The following is a 17,895-nucleotide window of genomic DNA, read 5'->3' on the forward strand; positions in this document are numbered from 1 at the left end:
CCTAACTGATAAAATAAATTTATCAGGACCACAAACAAACGATTCAAAATACACAATAAATCAAGTATTTGACCTCCATGACCCACTTGATACAATTCCTTTATCTAAATTAGAAATTGCAAACATTTTTCTCCCCCCAACAGATAAAATTACAATTAATACTTTAAAACAATATCAAAATCTTGACCCAGTAATTAGACAACTAAAATCATGGCACAAATATAAAACTAAACCCGTAAAAGCAGATACCACAATTTTAGGAAATAAAACACTCCTCCGATATTTTCGAAAATTTAATAATACAACAATTAATGAAAACACAGACCTCCTACAATACCAATTAAATGAATCAACAGTTCCCTGTCTCCCTTTAAGTATGATTCTTATAGCTTTTAATATTTCACATACACAAAATATTAAAGGACACTCTGGATCAGAGAAAACATATTCAAATTTCATACAAAACTTTTATTTCCCAAATGCACCAATTTGGATAAAAGTACTATGCAATGACTGTATAGTATGCCAACTAAATAAACCTTACCCAAATCAAAAACAAATAGCACAAAAACAAGATTTTAAAGGACAAAGTTTGTACTTAAACCACCGTATCTCATTAGATACTAAAGGACCAATTTCACCCTCATCCGAAGGAAACTCCTACATTATGGTAATTGTTGACGCATTTACACATTATGTAGCACTTAACCCAGTACCACATTGTAACGCTTATTACGCTTACACAACGCTTTATGAACACTGGATAGCCAAATTTGGACTACCAGAAATTCTAGTTACAGATAACGGTACAGAATTTATAAATAATGAAATTATCACACTATGTCATCTATATAACATCAAACACAAACCACGTACATCTCACGCACCTTGGACAAACGGCTTAGTCGAAGGTATGAACCGTTCACTACAAGAATATCTTAGATGTATCATCAATGGAAATGATACAAGATATACTGAATGGTCAGCAGATGTAAAATTATTTCCCCTAGCATATAATTCACAAATCACGACAACTCTAGGAATGTCACCATATGAAATGGTTTTTAACCAAAAGCCACGCAAACCAATAATGTTTACAGCAAACTCTCATAAAAACGCACAAGGTTATTGTCAACCAAATAAAGACTCAATTTGTTATAACCTACCTTTACATACACACGGTGAAGATCATTTTCATCACCCACAAATTCTTAAATTAGCCTCCGGTACACACACCGAATGGATTTTAAACAGAGATAAAAAACACAATGAAATTTACCAAAAAGTAACAAAAAAGTTGTTACAAAGGCAAAACATTAATGAACAAATAAATTCACGCTTTACACCAGCCTCCGATTTAAAAATTGGAACATTTGTTTTAATACCCAATTTTAATACTCAAAAAGGAATTTCTAAAAAATTACAACCCCTTCGTAAAGGACCATACCAAATAATTGCAAAACCCACTGATGTCACATATAAAATCACCGACTCAGACAAAAAAGAAATCGTTCAACACCGAAATAACCTATTACCTTATTATCCAAAAGAATACGCACTCCGCGAACTAACTCAATTATATTCTTTTACAGGTTTAAAAGTTATTCAAAATGACCCACATACGGAAAATACAACAAAGGAACAAAAAGATTTTCACCTCAAAAACCAAATAACAAAATCAACCACCACAAAAAAACAATACAAAAAATCTAGATCAAAATACATCTCAAAAAGGAAGAAAATATAGAAAAATGACAGAACAAATAATACCCCAAGAACAAATCGACAAATCAGAACATAGAGAGTCTTCACGACTTAGAAATCAACCACGTAAAAATTATAAATTATTCATCCCACAATCTAAAATATTAAAGAAAGTCGAATTTCAAAAACAACTTTAATTTTGTATTTCACAATCTTAGACCTTTGAAACATTTTGAATTTTCATTTTTCAAAATAACATGCTGACAAACACGCAGCGATTCTAGTTCATAATTAGCCAATAGGATTCATCCAATCCGTCACCTTCTCTAACTCTAACACAAACCAACTAGACGAACAATATTAAACTCCAGGCATATCTATAACTATGACTTTACGACCTCCAGGTCAAAAATAAGCAAACCACTCCAACTTGACAACTAAAATAAATATCACCATAATATCATAACCCTCCCTTATCTAATAAACCAAAGATCAACAATATTTCCCCAACTCAGCCCTCAAATACCCCCCAAACAAATATGTTAAATTAGCCTAAAGTAAAAGAACGACCATTTTAATTAGCCTAAAGTAAAAAAATCTCGAAAATACCCCAGATCATTTGACAAATGAAAATAAAGACAAAGAAGACCTCCCGATCACCATAAAAATTGCCCCCAACAATTTTTCACAAAACTCAACCCACTTGTCAAAAAACCAATAAATAATCCGACCACACTTGAAAATTGCCCCAAACAACAAAAAATATTCGATCAAGAAGTCATTTCGTAAATGCTCTTCTCTCAATCAGTCACTATAATTATCACAAACCTCAAACAATTTTTTACGATACTTAAAACTTTTACAATATTTCTTTTTGATATCTTTGAATCTTTTGTAATAATCTTAATCATTTTTTGCAATATTTTTTTAATTTTCTATTCCCTCTTTGAACTATACCTCCAACTTTCAAAAGCTATTGACTATATCCACAGGTACGATTCACAAAACTTATCTAAATGATACGAACCATTTTTAGTAGAACCGATATTTTTTTACTATTTGTAATTTTTATAACATTTCTATCATCCCTCATCTTGACAATATGCAAATGTATAAAAAAAGCAATCATCACATTCGCCCTAGCAACAATTCTCCTAATTCTTTTTTTAGAAGAATACTATAATAAACATAAACTTTTTCACTAAAAGAATAGACCAAAAAAGCTATCAAAAATTGCTACCCAACAGTCACAAAGTCAGTCTTCACCGACATCATCCCAAGATAACCCAACAACACCTTCAACTACCCAAAATCCTCAAACATCTACACGAATTTCTTTTCAAGATAACCCATATACCTTTGAAGAACGACACGCTCGCTTATCAGAACCACTAGAACCAGTTCAACGACAAGCACCTCTAAGCGAACCAACATATAACTTATACCCAACACTACCACAAGAATTAAGTAGCATAAGAAATCCTAGTCAAAACCAAAATATAGTCGAAATAAATAGACAAATTATACATCCTCGACGAAACAGAAATTTTCAAACTCCCCGAGTTCATTTTGATATACCTCAATCCCCATCACAAAATACTCCAGAAAACCCCATTGGTATATTACCAGAAACCCCTACGCTTCTTTCACAACGTAGCACCTCAAGCCTACCATCAGATTACTTAGGTTCAACACCAACATCTGAACAAATACGTGAAAATCCCTTCAATCCCCCAAACCAAGCATCACGACTACCATATTGGACAACACATTCATTCACACAAGGTGAACCAAATTTAATCAATGATCCAATAGATATTTCTACGGATACAACAACATCCTCATCACTACCAGAAACATTATCACTACCATCAACACCATCAATAAGCCAGATTTCACCACCACCTTTTAACTTAAATTTCCCAAATAACCTCGACGCTAGATATCGAGAACAATCATCAACAAATATTCCTTTAAGACTAGACTGGAATACATTCACAGCACCTCCACATTATTTGGACAACACCTAGAAAATAACCGACTCCACAATTGGGCACTAAATAGACTACAATATAGACAAGACATTCACGAAGACATTCGTGCTCATAACATCCAAATACTCCAACAAAATAGTCTACAATTAAAATTTGAAATCACGGTTAAATTAAACAACATTACTCAACATCCCTATCCATTAAATCCACCAAATATAACAGCTCAATCCCTACCACCACCATTTATAACAACTGAAGTAATATACAAATACGACAGATATACCAAAAAGACAATTGGTTACATCACATTTTATAACCCATACTCAGGATTGTCATACACATGTATATTCTAAAAATTTTAATTTTTCTCCAACTCCTTTTTCTAATAACCTCAAATGAAAACATAAACCCTTCCCCCCGCACAGGACCCCAAGATTTATTAGTAACACATTACGATTGTGAAGAAAACGAACAAAAAACATTACACAAATATGCAATAAATCAAGTATCACAATGCGAAACAGAACCACAAGCCATAGAAACTACAAATGTAATCGCAACACTTTATTCAAAAGCCCGAGCAACAACAGTTATAGGATATAAATTCACAGCAACATTTTCTGAAAAGAAAGTACATTGTTCACAAGTTTCAAATGGAAATAAAAACCGACTTGACCATGAATCATTCTACCAGAGTAATATAGAACGACTTTTACATCTCAATCCCGAAGATTGTAAAAACGAGTTACTCAGATTAAATATCACAAGAAATAAAAACACAGATAGAAAACTAGTATATTTCCAAGTTTTTGCAGATTCTGTACATCAAGCAGAACTTGAAAGATATCAAGGACATATAAAATTAGATGAAAAATACCCATACAACGGCGCACACGGAAGATTAACTTATGATATACACGATAAACACTGGATACCACACATTGGTATAAATGACCCATCAAACTGCAAAGCAGACACAAAAAATAAAGGATATCAAGAAATCATGTTTTTTGATTGGAAAATACAACTCGAAAAAATACAACTCACACGCGATTTATCCGACAACACAATGATCTATCAAGGAATTCGATTACCTTGTAAAAACGATCAAGGCTATTGTGACCCTACAACACGAACACAAGCAACAATTGTTTGGTTCCCCGAAGATACATGTACAACATTTCAAGTAGCAAAAATACACGCTCGTATGATAAAATTTCACGAAAAATATTTTATACAATCAATTCCATATGAACAAGTCCATCCATCACGAAAACTAAGTTCTAATTTTAGAAACATAGACAATATAGAAAATAAATTGACACGTTTTCAAATATATCAAGAAACAGAACTTGCATGTAAATACAGAAATCCACTTCACAAAACACAATACTCCGAGATATTAGTTGAATACGAAAAAGGATTCGACATGACCACTGGAAAAGTAAAGATCGACCCATATGCAACAGGTCATCCTCTAAATGAAGGAACATCATACATACCAGTTCATTTTCAAAAAAATACAGGTCAACCTGGTGGACATTTAAAGCCCAAGACGATCAAAGTACACGTTTACAAGAACTATCACAAATGAATAGTACATATTTCGGTAATATCCACTATGATATTCACTTAGATATGAAACTAGACTACACGATTAGCCGAATTTTTCAAGAAATGTCACTCTCCGAATTAGAAACACTACACCAACTATGCGAATTAGAAAGAACACAAATATTACAATCACTTGCACTAGCAGTATTAAAAATACCCTACGCAGGATATTTACTATCAGGAAATAGATCAAATTTTTTAGACTACGAAGGAAACATTTTATGGTTTTATACTTGTACCAAAAAAGAATAAGAATATAAGAATAAAGTACATTTCGTTGACACACTTTCAAGAAGAACCTATTTCTGGGATACCGCAGTCCCATGTGGATCAGAAAATAGCCACAATGTAGTACAACTAAACCCTGATGAAGATAAATATTACCTTCTTACCCCATATCCCACATTAATGCAATCACTCAAAAAATTTTCACCTGAAAGCATTAGAGCTATTGCTCGAAACCCAAATATAGACTTACAATCAATTGGCATATATTCGAAATCCGATATACAACATCACATTAGAACACAACAATTCCAAGAATTATTAACACAATTGGACACAATACAAAGACAATCAATTGACCAAAACTTACGCAAACTTGCCGAAACCGCAGGATTTGCAGACATCTATACGCAAGACTATAGCGGATATTTTAAAGACATTAAAGATTATATATATCTAAACGGTGAAAAATACCGTCCCCAAGATATATCACCTATCAATATTTTTAGCTTTGTTACACTCAAGAATGAAATTCTTGATTTTCTAGGATGGCCCTACTACATCTTAGAAAAATTGACTATTTTATACGCAATGTTTAACTTTATTGGATTTCTTTTTTCACTCTTAAAAGGAATCTATAACACATGTGCTATACACACACAAGTCAATAGACAAGCAAGTGTAGCACGCATACTATTTGCAGGATTTTTTGGAATTTTTTCTACATCAATAAACAAAATTCTTTTAGATGCACAAATAAAAGAATACAACACAAAAATAGCAACAAGACAGAACACATACGACGAAGAACATAACAATGTAGACACAACGCCAACAGCACCACAGTTACCACCCCTACCACATAACCATCCATTATCCCTAGTCCCACGTAATTTTCGAAACTTAGCAATAACACATAATCCAAATTTTAGACAAACCATATCACAAAGTCCCATCCAACATATAATGACACACCACTCACAAGATGAAAATACCTATGAACAAATTGTAGAACAACCCCATACCACCGCTTTTCAGTCTCAAAATAATAATTTTTTTAGCCCACGATGAGCCGACAACTTGGATCCCTACACCGTTCAAATTCCCATCCAACCAACCTCACTACTCCAATTACAATAATACCACTTTTTGCTTTCCCGCCACCCGATTTCCCAACCAGTAATGTAACATCAGGCACGAATTCCGATACTAATTCACACATCTCAGTTTTATACTCCACATCACAACTCAATAACCCGAATATTGAAACCCCCGATGAATTTGCCGACTCTGAACCATCTCCATCCAATAATTTTCACACCAACCCCTCAATTTTTTCCCAACCCCCTTTTCAACCAATGCTACCAAATAACCCTGTCCCCGCCAATTCTACACCCTCTTATGCTTCCCAAGTCACTCCAACCTATTCTTCATATCATTCAGACCGATCATCCAATTCTCCAGATACTCCCCAAATCTCCCCAGAACTAGATAATTTTATTACATTACAACAACAACCCTACCACCTTGACACCCCCACCATAAATCAAATTTCATCCACAGTAGATTCATCCAACCCTCCTAACCCTACACCCTCTTCAATTTATACCGAATCATTAGCACCATCATCCACATCTACTGAATCTTCACTCAGCACTAATAGAGCTTACCGCAATTTTAAAAGAAAGTTCCCCAACCATCCTTTCCCAGCAAAACCAGGAACAGCCCGTGAATATATAAATCACCCAAATCACACTAATACAAAAGAATTTTTAGCTATCACCTTACCCTCATTTCCACAATACACCTTAAACACCCCTCACGGCACTAACGAAACACGTAACTTTGTAGACGAACACGTTTTAATGCCTACCCTTCCTTGGACCTCATATTATCATTTTACTAATCCCCTTTGCCTACCTTTATCTGACACTCACATCGATATAGAACGAAATAAGGACATGCTATATCGACTCACTACACCACTAACACCTAGACAATTTACTTAAATCGGATATAAAAAATCACTAAAAACATACACTGCACCCCGAGCTAACGAATATACGCTAGAATATTACGATCATAACATCATCAGAACTAACCAAGATCAATTCTTAGACGACGATCGCTTCGCTAACCCACAAATCACAGAAAAATTTTTCATTAAAACACAATATGTTTTTACACTCAATATATTTGATCGCAAATTTGACCACATCATAGAAGCACTAACAGACACGCAAGCCTACGAAAGTTTTAAAGAACGCTTCCAAATATTTTCACTAACCTTTCATTTCCTTGCACCACATGAAAGAGATTTGCACTGCTCACACGATATTATGTTGCGCACTAAACAAACTCACACATATACATATTATCGTTTTATCCAAAATCACTTCGACCTACACACTCCCTCCAGACAACCACACCACCGTTTTCAATTCATCAATTCCAAATACACCTCACCATTCTTTCTTAACTTCACATATTGCATTAAAGATACTAACCTTCATGGTATTCTTCGAAATTATGATCCCATAACCCAAATGTATATTTTTTGTCCCATCACCAAGACCTTCAACGCAGAAGAATCCCGACCCTTCCTTCTCCCACACGAATTTGTTCAACCTATAGAAATCCCCGTTTTAGAATTCATCCACAACACTACATTCAATCACAAATTATATAATCTAATCCAAAACACACCTTATGAGTTTGCAGTTGGCACTGAAGAACTAACCACCATTAAAGCACTTCAATTGCTTTGGCCACTGCTTCAAACTAAAAATATCATCCGCATCTTAGCTAAATTACTAACAACTTCAGATTTCATCCACGACATCTTCCCCCACGGTTTCTTCCCCGACGACTAACAGGTAAGTATGAATTATACATATTATTAACTAATTAAATTAAAATTAGAAACTAACCAATCTTTATTCATGTCTTCTTTAAAATTTTAGCCTTCATCCAACGATCATCTGAAAAATTCACAAAAGAAAATAAAAATTGAAAACTTCTTCAAACTGTTTAAAAAACTCTATTAATTTTTTGCACCAAACAATTCAATAAAAATAATACCAATGAAGTAATTTAATTTATAATTTTTTTCCCAAATGCAGTAAATCTAATAATGATGAAAATTTGTAACTTAATTTTCCCCAACAACTAGCAGTAAATTTGAATTTCTATGTAATAAATTGATAAAACGAAAATGCAGTACTAACCTTTTGATATTTCCATTCATTCGCACAAAGATTCTATCCACACTCGCACAGCTCGCCCACGAAGAATTGTTTAAAATAATGAATTTCAGTTTCAAGCTTTCACACTCAACAACTCTAACACACGATAACAAGTTTCAAAACTTTCCTTTAACCCGGTTGGAAAGGAATTATATACTAAACAACACTAACCAACGCAGCTTACTAAACACCACAAATCATAGAATAACAGCATGACTAAGAAAAGGAAACCAACGGTACCCAAACCGGATTGACCCAGTTTAAAACTGGATAATTTATTCTTTTGAAGACTATTATAAAGTCTAAGAAAGAAATAATAAAACACAAAAAAAGTCGAAAGACAAACCCATACCACAAACAATTTGATTTTTGAAAAAAGGACACAACCAACAAAACATAAGAAAAACCACAACAAACCCAACATAAAACGTTGTCACATAACAGGACCTCTCACAAAAACCGCATGCAATCATACTCCCACTCCTGGCCTAACCCACCAGAAGAGGACGTCCTGAGCATGCTCTATAGCCGGCCTAACCCACCGCGCTACATCCACGCTTTGTGACCACACTCCTATTTTTAATAAGAGCTACTCAAGGGTGAGTAACTCTTCAAAATAACCGAACTAAAACAAAAAGCTTTTGTGAAAACAACTAACCAAAATCATAACTAAAACATTAAACTAATAAAAATTTTATAAAATGTAAATTATATCTTGCAGTATATAGATCAGCATACAACACCAAAGACGAACATCCAAAGACAAGATGACCCCACTACACTCGAAAAAGAATGGCCAACCACAATCAATATGCCGCCCACAATCACAACTCAAAGGATTTAGAGTACGACTTGACTTCGCAGAAAAGGACTTCATTGAACTAGAACAATGACCACCTCGATGTTCAAGTATACGTACAGATCCGAGTAACCAGGCATCCCCTCCACACACAATCTCCACGCCATTCCCAGACAAGGTCAAACTCAAAAGAAGTTCTCTACATGAAACGGAAAAACCTGTCATAGCCAACCATTTTGAAATCAGATTTGAGTTTGTTGCGAAAACCCAGTCGTTGTCTTGAGAAGACACAACGATTGAATCTGGGACTTCTCTAATAAGAAAACCCAGAAGAAATAAGATGTTCGCCAAATACCAACGTCCATCATCCATCCTTTGAATTGCAGAAAGACTATTCTAAAAAACTCTGTAAAACCCGGATGGGTGGAACCTGATCTAAACTACATTTTATGATTGGATAAATTAGATATTTTACCACTGTAAAGTATTTAATATTAACCAATCATGATCCATCTAACTAACAACCCACTTATTTGTAAGTGCTGAAATTACTTGTAATTTCAGCACCAGAGAGATTTGAATTTAACTTAGAAATTAGTTGACTCTCCAAGAAGACTTCAGCAGCCGCAATAAACCAGTATACCCTAGATCTATTGAGCCTAGCAGAGACTAGTTAAACAACCTGAGACTAGATAGTATAAGAGTAAGATTAGGATCGGTATTAGACTAAGAAGTTGCACGAATCTATCCGGCCGAAAATAAGATAGCGTGACGAGCAGACGGTGTACCCTATCCGAAATTACTCTATGAGTTATACACTTCGGTCCTAACTCAGTACTTCACAAAGCGTGTACTTCATGTAGTTTTTCTTTGTAAATTATTTTCAGAAGTTGTACAGTTCAAGTTTCTATTTAGTTTTGCATGGAATTTTGAAGTGCATTTTTGTCTCTAGAGATTTTTTCGTTCTCCAGTCTATTTATCATTTTCCTTCCCAAGCAAAATTTCCCTTACTGGCTTTGTTAATTTTATCCGATAATTTAGTGCTTCTTTTTTGAAATTTTTCCATTTTTATTGTCATTATTTTTTGTAAGTTTGACCTTTTTCGTGTGCTCTTCTGTCAGGAGTATTAGTGAAAGCCATGGTAATTTCTTTGAACAATTTGAGCGGTTTGATGTCCTGAGCTCGAAAATTAAAAGATATTTTACCATTCATCATTTTTTTAAAAAAAAAGTCTGAGGTTTGGAAATTGCCAATTGTTTTTATCAATGCGCGAATTAATTCGGTTCATGTGTAGCCTGTGTGGTGAACTTATCAAGCTCAAAATTAGTTTCATGAATTCAAGCAAACTTCATGGTCTCATTATTGCGTTAACAAACGAAAAACAGATGACCCTGTTTTTCACATTGCGTGTTTGTGAATTTGAAATTCTGAAAAAGTTTTCATTCAAATTTTTTCAATGGTTCCAGTTTCTGTCACGACACCATTAATGAACGTAGTGAGTACTCTCATTTAGATTTTGGTGTTTTAAGTTCACTTCATTTCCATTGTTAAAATGAAGGAAAAGTTCTATCGAGCAGAAAAAATGTAAAGGTCACGAAAAATGTGATCAACTTCTAATTCCGAAAGTGGGTTTTAATTTTCAGACTTTAGCGCGAAATTGTTTTTTTGTCTATTGGTCTCTTTTTTTTCTCAAATTGGGTAAGTTTTATTTAAAAAAAGCACAAACCATAAATTGTTCGTGAAATTATAAGATCAGTAAGGGCGTATGTTTTTTCTTTAAAATTCGAAAATTCAAGTTTTTTCAAAAAAAAAATCAAGTTAGTTTTTTTTCTTTGCCTTGCGTTCTTTACTCTTTTCCAACTGCCAGTTGGCTATGTTTGATTTTGCTTGTGATTGCTGAGTGCATTTTCAGCTCTGTGTAAAAATTTAGATAATCAAACTTTTTATGTCAGTTTCCCTCTAACATAAGTTGTCCTTTAGTTGCTTAATGAGATCGATTTGTTTATTTCGGAACTTTTCTGCATGTTCGATTGTCGTCATTGATAATGAAGTTAAGATAATCAATTCATAGATGTCATTGTTACTTTTTTTTATAGGTTGACCATTATTCGTTCAGTACGTTGTCTGGAATTTGACTGATTTTGTGGTTAGTATTCTCTATTTTAATGTTTAGTTTTCTCTCTTTGATCTCCTATTTTTCAAATGTTTTCATGGTCGGCTGTCGTCGTTGAGAATCGTGTTCACCATCTTTTCGTATTCAATTCTGCCTTCGCTGTCCACAAACTGACCCAGAATGGCCCCCGACTCCTCCCCCGACAGCCGTTCTCCCAGTTTTTCTAGAATGTTCTGCACGTCAGAGATTGTGATCTGTCCGTTGCCCTCGCGGTCGAACGCTCTGAAATCAGCACTGGTTTGTCAAAAGCTAGTTTGTCAAAAGAACTTGTTGTTAGCGTTTTGATAAATAGAGAAAAAGTTCAGTTTTCGAGCTTTTTTGGAACGTCAAGACTCAAGTTTGGCAAACATTTTTGCAAATTTCTTTTTTTTTTTAATCGACCCGACCCCCTCCCGACCCAAAGGGCAGTAAATTTTTGGCGCTAGATCTGAAAGTTTTTCTCAAAACGCCAATATACACTTATTTTGAGGGGTGGGCGCGCCAAAAACGCAATTTTGGACGTTTTTTTGAGAAATTTGCCTGCGGTGCAGCAAATTAGTTCCAAATAAGGTCTTTAGAGTGATTTGGGAGAGCTCAGAAAATCATTTATATCGACCTGAATAAAAGGTCGCGAAACTTTAGAATTTCTTAAAAATTATAATCTGCCCCTTGAGAAAATTCTAGATCTGCCCCTGCAACTAAAGTTTCATCATTTGAGGTGTCTAATTTATCGATTTGTTTTTGATATTGAGCCAAATTTTCAAAAGATGCAAATATAAATTGCAAATTTGTTTTGTGCAAGCGGCGGTCAGTTGATGTAATCCATATTATATTGGGGATAGAAGATTTGTTCTTTGTATGTTTTTAGGGTTGATAATTTGATCAAATGTATAAAGACGGTACTCGATAGGCATTTAACTGGCCTTTTTGGTGTTATTCCGAGATGATTTTTTAAAGTGTCTATGAATTTTTTCCATCTAATTTCTCATGTTGATTTTTTGCATTATAATTTGATTTTTGAATGTTTTTTTTAGTTTCTTTAAGTTTATAGTCATTTATTCAACTGTTTGTCGGCTATTCTTTTATTTGTAAATAAAATCAAATTGTTTTATTGTTTTTTACAAATGAGTGAATAAACACCCCCCCCCCCACCTGAATCCAGACACGATCTTGTCCTGTCCGTAAGTGTCTGCCCTCTCCTCCTCCATTTTGATCACACTCTGCCACATGGGGTAGAAATCCTCGAAGGAGAGTCTGTCCTTGCCACTGTTGCTAGTCAGGGTGGAGATCTCTTTGTTGGTCGGATTCGCACCCAGAGAGCGGGAGACAGTGCCGAAGTCACCCTGAAATCGGAATAGTAGCTTACAATTAATGATGCATTTCTTTCTCAAGAAAGGAACAATATGCTTGAAGTTTACGGAAATTACTATTTTAAATTTATTGAAAGTATAATTTAAAATCAAAAATATAATTATATAATTTTAAAAATTTTCGGACGAACACAAATAAGACGAGTTAGCAGCCTATCAAGTGTTTTTAGTGGAATCAGTGGTTGTTACACGGTTTGTGTATAAAGCGATCAATTATGTTGAAAACTCGTTATTACTTTGCACGCCAAGTTTCGGTACAATTCGACAACGTAAACAAAGATTCTACATTTGAAAATTTGGATGTGAAAGGAAACAAGGCCAGATATTTGTGTATATTTTTTGAGGATATTTATTTTTATATCCAATTTTCAGTTAATTTTTAATTAGGGAGTATTTATCAGAATTTCTAGTCTCTATCCTAAGTAGTTGCAGAGAAACGGACAAAAATATTTAGGGCTTCATATCCAGATTTCATGAATCATTTGCAGCTGTAAGAAGTATTATCTACATACACTTCTTTTATAAGATTTTTACGATATCAGTTCACTCACAGAAAAACCGCTGTTTTACTTTTTGTTTTGCTTTTTTCAGCAAAATTCTCGAAATTTGTTCTGGTTCAAATTTGATTTTCAAGGTTTGACTTTTGATCGTAAGAAAAGGAAGACAAACTCCTCTATTGAACAGCAATAGCGTAAAGGTCACAGAATTGTAAACGTGATCGACTTCTAATTTAGAAACTGGATTTTAGTTCTCAGATTTCCCTGCGGAGTAAAGTTTTTATCTATTAATCCAGCTTTCTCAAATTGAGTTAATTTTATCAGAAATTATCAATCATGAATTAATCTTGAAATTCAAAGAGCTCGCGGAATACAAGTTGTACTTAAGAAAATAGCAATCAGCTTAGTGTATTATTACGAACCTTCTTTTTTCCTAACCTAAATCGCAAGTAAAAGTTGTTCCTTAAAAATCACTAGGTCGCAGGTTCGAATCTCCGGTGTAGCCGAATTTTTGCTAAGTCGAGACTTCTTTCTTTTTTTAATTGCACTTTATAGAGCTGCTTTTCGTCGTATTTTCTCTATTGATTGTGAAGCGAAGCTTCGCCTCTGTGAGTAAAGTTTTCTGAATTTGGGTTTGTCTTATTAAAAAAGTGTCAATTATGAATTGTTCTCGAATTTCAAAAGACCACATATGTTTAACTTTGAAAATCGCAAATTGAAGCTTTAAAAATATATATTTTTTTGTTTTCTTGCGTCCGTTGGCTCTTTTCCAATTGTCTATTGGCTATTTTTTCTTTGCACTAGGAAGTTTAGTGTATTAATGTGAACCTACATTTTTTCAACCGAAATCGCAAATATAAATGCTCATTAGGTGGCTTTTTTGCTATAATCACGATCTCTAGCATTGGAACTTTCATAGCATCTGTTATCTTCGTTTTTTTTGTGGCAAGTTTTAAGCTCTTGCAAGGCGTACGTGACCGAGTAGGAAGAATGTGAGACTCTTATTCACGAGGTAACTGGTTCGAATCAGTCGCGTAGCAAACGTTTTACTAATTTGAGGTTTATTTCTGCTTGTTCTGATTACACTTTAAAGAACTGCTGCTTTGTCGCCTCTGTGTCTAAAAACAAGAAGCGCAATGTATCGGTTAGACGTATGTGATTTGTTATGCTGTTTTTGGTTTCGCGTAAGCGCGGCGTAGTTTGACTAATTTTACGTCTGAGTGTCTCAATTTTTTGGCAACAATCTCAAATTCTCTTTCAGATGTTCTAGCTTCTTTTGTCAGATTTCTTGATTCCCTGATACTCTTCGATGCTGATTTTTGTTGTGCTGAAAATTGAACAATCTAACTCGGGACAATCTTAAAAAGATAGAAGCTGTAAAGAATTCTCACATTGAAAAATCCTCAAAATTAACTGGTTTTAATTAGTACTTGTTTCGTTTTGTCTAAAGCATTTAGCTTGCCTCAATTGGGAATTGGTAAGTAACAATGAATGAAGTGATGATTCTCATTTGCGTCTTTTTTCTCGGCTTTTAAAAAGAAAGTACTAAAAGCTGATCAAGCTCAAATTTGATTTTTGTTCTGTTTTATTTCAACTTTTGTTTTATTTCAAGTTTAAATCAAGTTCATTTGCTGAAAAGAATGCGAATTCTTGTCTCCATTATTCCAATAAGTTTTTGAAAAGTGGGTGTAAATTGTCATTTTTCCTGAATAATAGTTACATTTTGATCCATTTTTGACAAATTGGCTTAGTTTTATCAAAAAATTGTTTCAATATCAAAAGATATTCGAATTTGAAAGTACTGAAAGTTGGTTTAACTTTTTGATCTCTTTCCATTGAAATTTTTTCTGTTGTCTATAAGCGGTGGTCTTAAAAATATTGTTTTGGTTTAATTGTGTTGGTTTAAAGTGTGTTTAATTGTGTCGGTGAAAATTGTGTTGGTTTAATCTTAACGAGATAGTGAGACTTTGTTTCCGTTCCTTCCGTTGACATAAGCTTCAAATAAGCATTTCATGCCTGTGGTTTCTACATGACATAAGCGTCAAAAACCATTTCATGCCTGTGGTTTTACATGGACAAGTATGAAGACCAAATATGTTTTCCATGGCCTAATTAGTCAGAATGCCACTTTCGCACTTAGCAGGCAAAGTGAACAAGTGTTTTACATATAAAAATTCGCAGGTCGGTAAAATGAAAAAGAACCGATTTCGATATTGTGTGAACAAATGGCCCTCAAAATTTTTTTTCAGTCACCAATAATGGTCTGTAGAGAAAAGCACAACGAAAATGAATAAACATCTTTGTACATTTAGTAACAAGAACTTCGAATATTTACGCTAGCGAGCAGCTAGTGTGCTTCAGTACGAACCTTCTTTTTTTCTAACCTAACTCGCAAATGAAAATTGTTCATTATTTAGTGGCAAAGTGTTCATTATTTGGTGCCACTTCTGCTATAATCACGATCTGAAAGCATTGGAATTTTCATAGCATCTGTTCTCCGCTTTATTATTGGAAAGTGTTTGTGATGGAATAAGTGTCCGTAGCTGCGTGGTTAGTGCGTGATATTCGTAAATTCTAGGGGGCAGTAGGTCGTTGGTTCGAGTCCGAGACGTCGCCGAATTTTGACTAATTCGAGGCTTTTTTTACTTTTTGCTTTTTCTAGAGATGCTTTTTGTCACAATCTTGCTATTGTTAGTGAAGCGCAGCTTTGCCTCTGTTTAGATGTTGCTTACATCAGTGTTGTTGTTCCGGAAAAAAACTAGGGCGTAGGTCCGCTTTGAAAAACTCCAGCCAATTACCTCAACAGAAAATCATAGGGGCCAAGTTTGATATCATACTAAAGAACTGCTGATCTTAATTCAGCTTCTTAATAAATAATATATCAAAAGTAGTTGTTCTCAGTATCGAGAAACACTGACCCGAATCTTTTTGATTTTCAGACTAATTTAGACGAAATTCCTGAGGCTGACGTCAATTGATTTCTACTGCAAGTTGATCTTTATTTTAGCTATTGTTATTTTCCATTCTTGCAGTTGTTCCCGTACTTCAGTGAATGATCACTAAAAAGTAACTAAGTTCCAAAAAAAACAGAAAAAAATTCATAATTTTGTTTTAGCGATTTTAAAAAAGTTTCCTTCCTTACTGAAATTTTCGAAATAAATTGCTGTGGTGGGAAAATTCTATTTAATTTGCAGTACAGTAGGCTATCCTTGCTTTTTGTGTACTTTTAGATCATGCTTTTTTTCTTGAAACATTAAATGGTCAATTAAGAACATGATATTTTTGCAGAGCCCATAAAATTGGTGTACCTTTGCGATTTTGCCGTCGCCTTTGGTGTCAAAAAGAGAAAAGTAGTCGCGCATTTCTGATTCCCCGAGATAATTTCGCGACATGTTCAGTTTTGACTAATTAGTAACCTCCGATGAGTTGATAACACGCAAAGCAGGTGAAATAATTTCAGTTACTCAACTGGATAGGTGGAAGTCTGAATGATTTCTATTGCTTCTGTTCTTTATGTCTCGAAATTTCAGAAATCGACAGAAATTTTATAATGTAATAATGGGTTATGTTAATTTACGTCTTATTCTATGTTGTTAATCAAAACGAGAAGTCGATAAACTCAACACGTTGAATAATTTGATTTTGAAGTCGCGTCGAGTTCTGTTCTTTGCTTGCATAGTTGGTTGTTTAAATGGACGCAATGATTACTTTAGTAGTTTCTCTTATGTGGGCTATATCTTAGTTTATTAGTATGTTGAAGAAAGCTTGATAATTTAGTTTTCTGAGATGTCGTTTGCTTTGACATGGTAACGGTTTAGTCGCAGAAATTGTTCAGCTGGTAACTATTGTTGGTTTAAACGAATATGTAAAATAACTGAGGTATTTCAATCTTTTTTATCCTGAAAATGATGGTTATCTTGGATAGTTTGATTTTGGCGTTTTTTGCTTCAAACGTATGCTAATTGAGCCTATAGATTGCTTTTTAGGAAGAATTGCCTCAGATGTTCACTAAACGCATGTTTTTTTAGTAAAGTTGTATATTAAACACCCTTGTACGTAGAAGCGACGTACGGAACGTTCATCGAACATCAAATGAGCCGTTTGTTGGTTTTTTAATTGGCATTACTTAATTTTATTTAGCGGTTTTCAATAATATGTCATTGAATATCAAATACAGTTATTATTCCGACCAATCTAAGAATATTAAAGGCCTATGCGTAGGAAATTTTTTTGCGCAAATTTAATGCCTCAAAGAAACTCATAGGGGGCGGGTCATAAAATCAAACCGAAACAGT

General features: G+C 34.2%; 2 protein-coding genes across 2 annotated transcripts in view; one reads left to right on the forward strand and one right to left on the reverse strand.

Moving 5' to 3' along the window:
* The window catches only part of LOC134853332 (target of rapamycin complex subunit LST8-like), a 66,443-nt gene that overhangs the window by 42,843 nt on the left and 5,705 nt on the right, over positions 1 to 17,895 (forward strand). The window lies entirely within an intron of this gene.
* LOC134853333 (myosin-2 essential light chain-like) lies at positions 11,628 to 17,305 on the reverse strand. The gene is made up of 3 exons (XM_063869307.1): positions 16,909 to 17,305; positions 12,886 to 13,076; positions 11,628 to 11,976 (listed from the first exon to the last, which is right to left on the reverse strand). Exons 1-3 carry the CDS (start codon positions 16,990 to 16,992, stop codon positions 11,790 to 11,792), a joined length of 462 nt encoding a protein of 153 aa, XP_063725377.1. The 5' UTR covers positions 16,993 to 17,305; the 3' UTR covers positions 11,628 to 11,789.

This window comes from Symsagittifera roscoffensis, chromosome 8 (genome assembly GCF_963678635.1).
Source record: "Symsagittifera roscoffensis chromosome 8, txSymRosc1.1, whole genome shotgun sequence".
In the NCBI taxonomy this organism is placed as follows: Eukaryota; Metazoa; Xenacoelomorpha; order Acoela; family Convolutidae; genus Symsagittifera; species Symsagittifera roscoffensis.

What these genes read in the sequence shown, in the direction of transcription:
- LOC134853333 (XM_063869307.1), bottom strand. Translation starts at nt 16,992, where the DNA reads ATGTCGCGAAATTATCTCGGGGAATCAGAAATGCGCGACTACTTTTCT. An exon ending in GCGACGGCAAAATCGCAAAG is followed by an intron (nt 13,077 to 16,908) that starts GTACACCAATTT and finishes TTCCGATTTCAG; the next exon opens with GGTGACTTCGGCACTGTCTC. An exon ending in AAGATCGTGTCTGGATTCAG is followed by an intron (nt 11,977 to 12,885) that starts GTGGGGGGGGGG and finishes TGCTGATTTCAG; the next exon opens with AGCGTTCGACCGCGAGGGCA.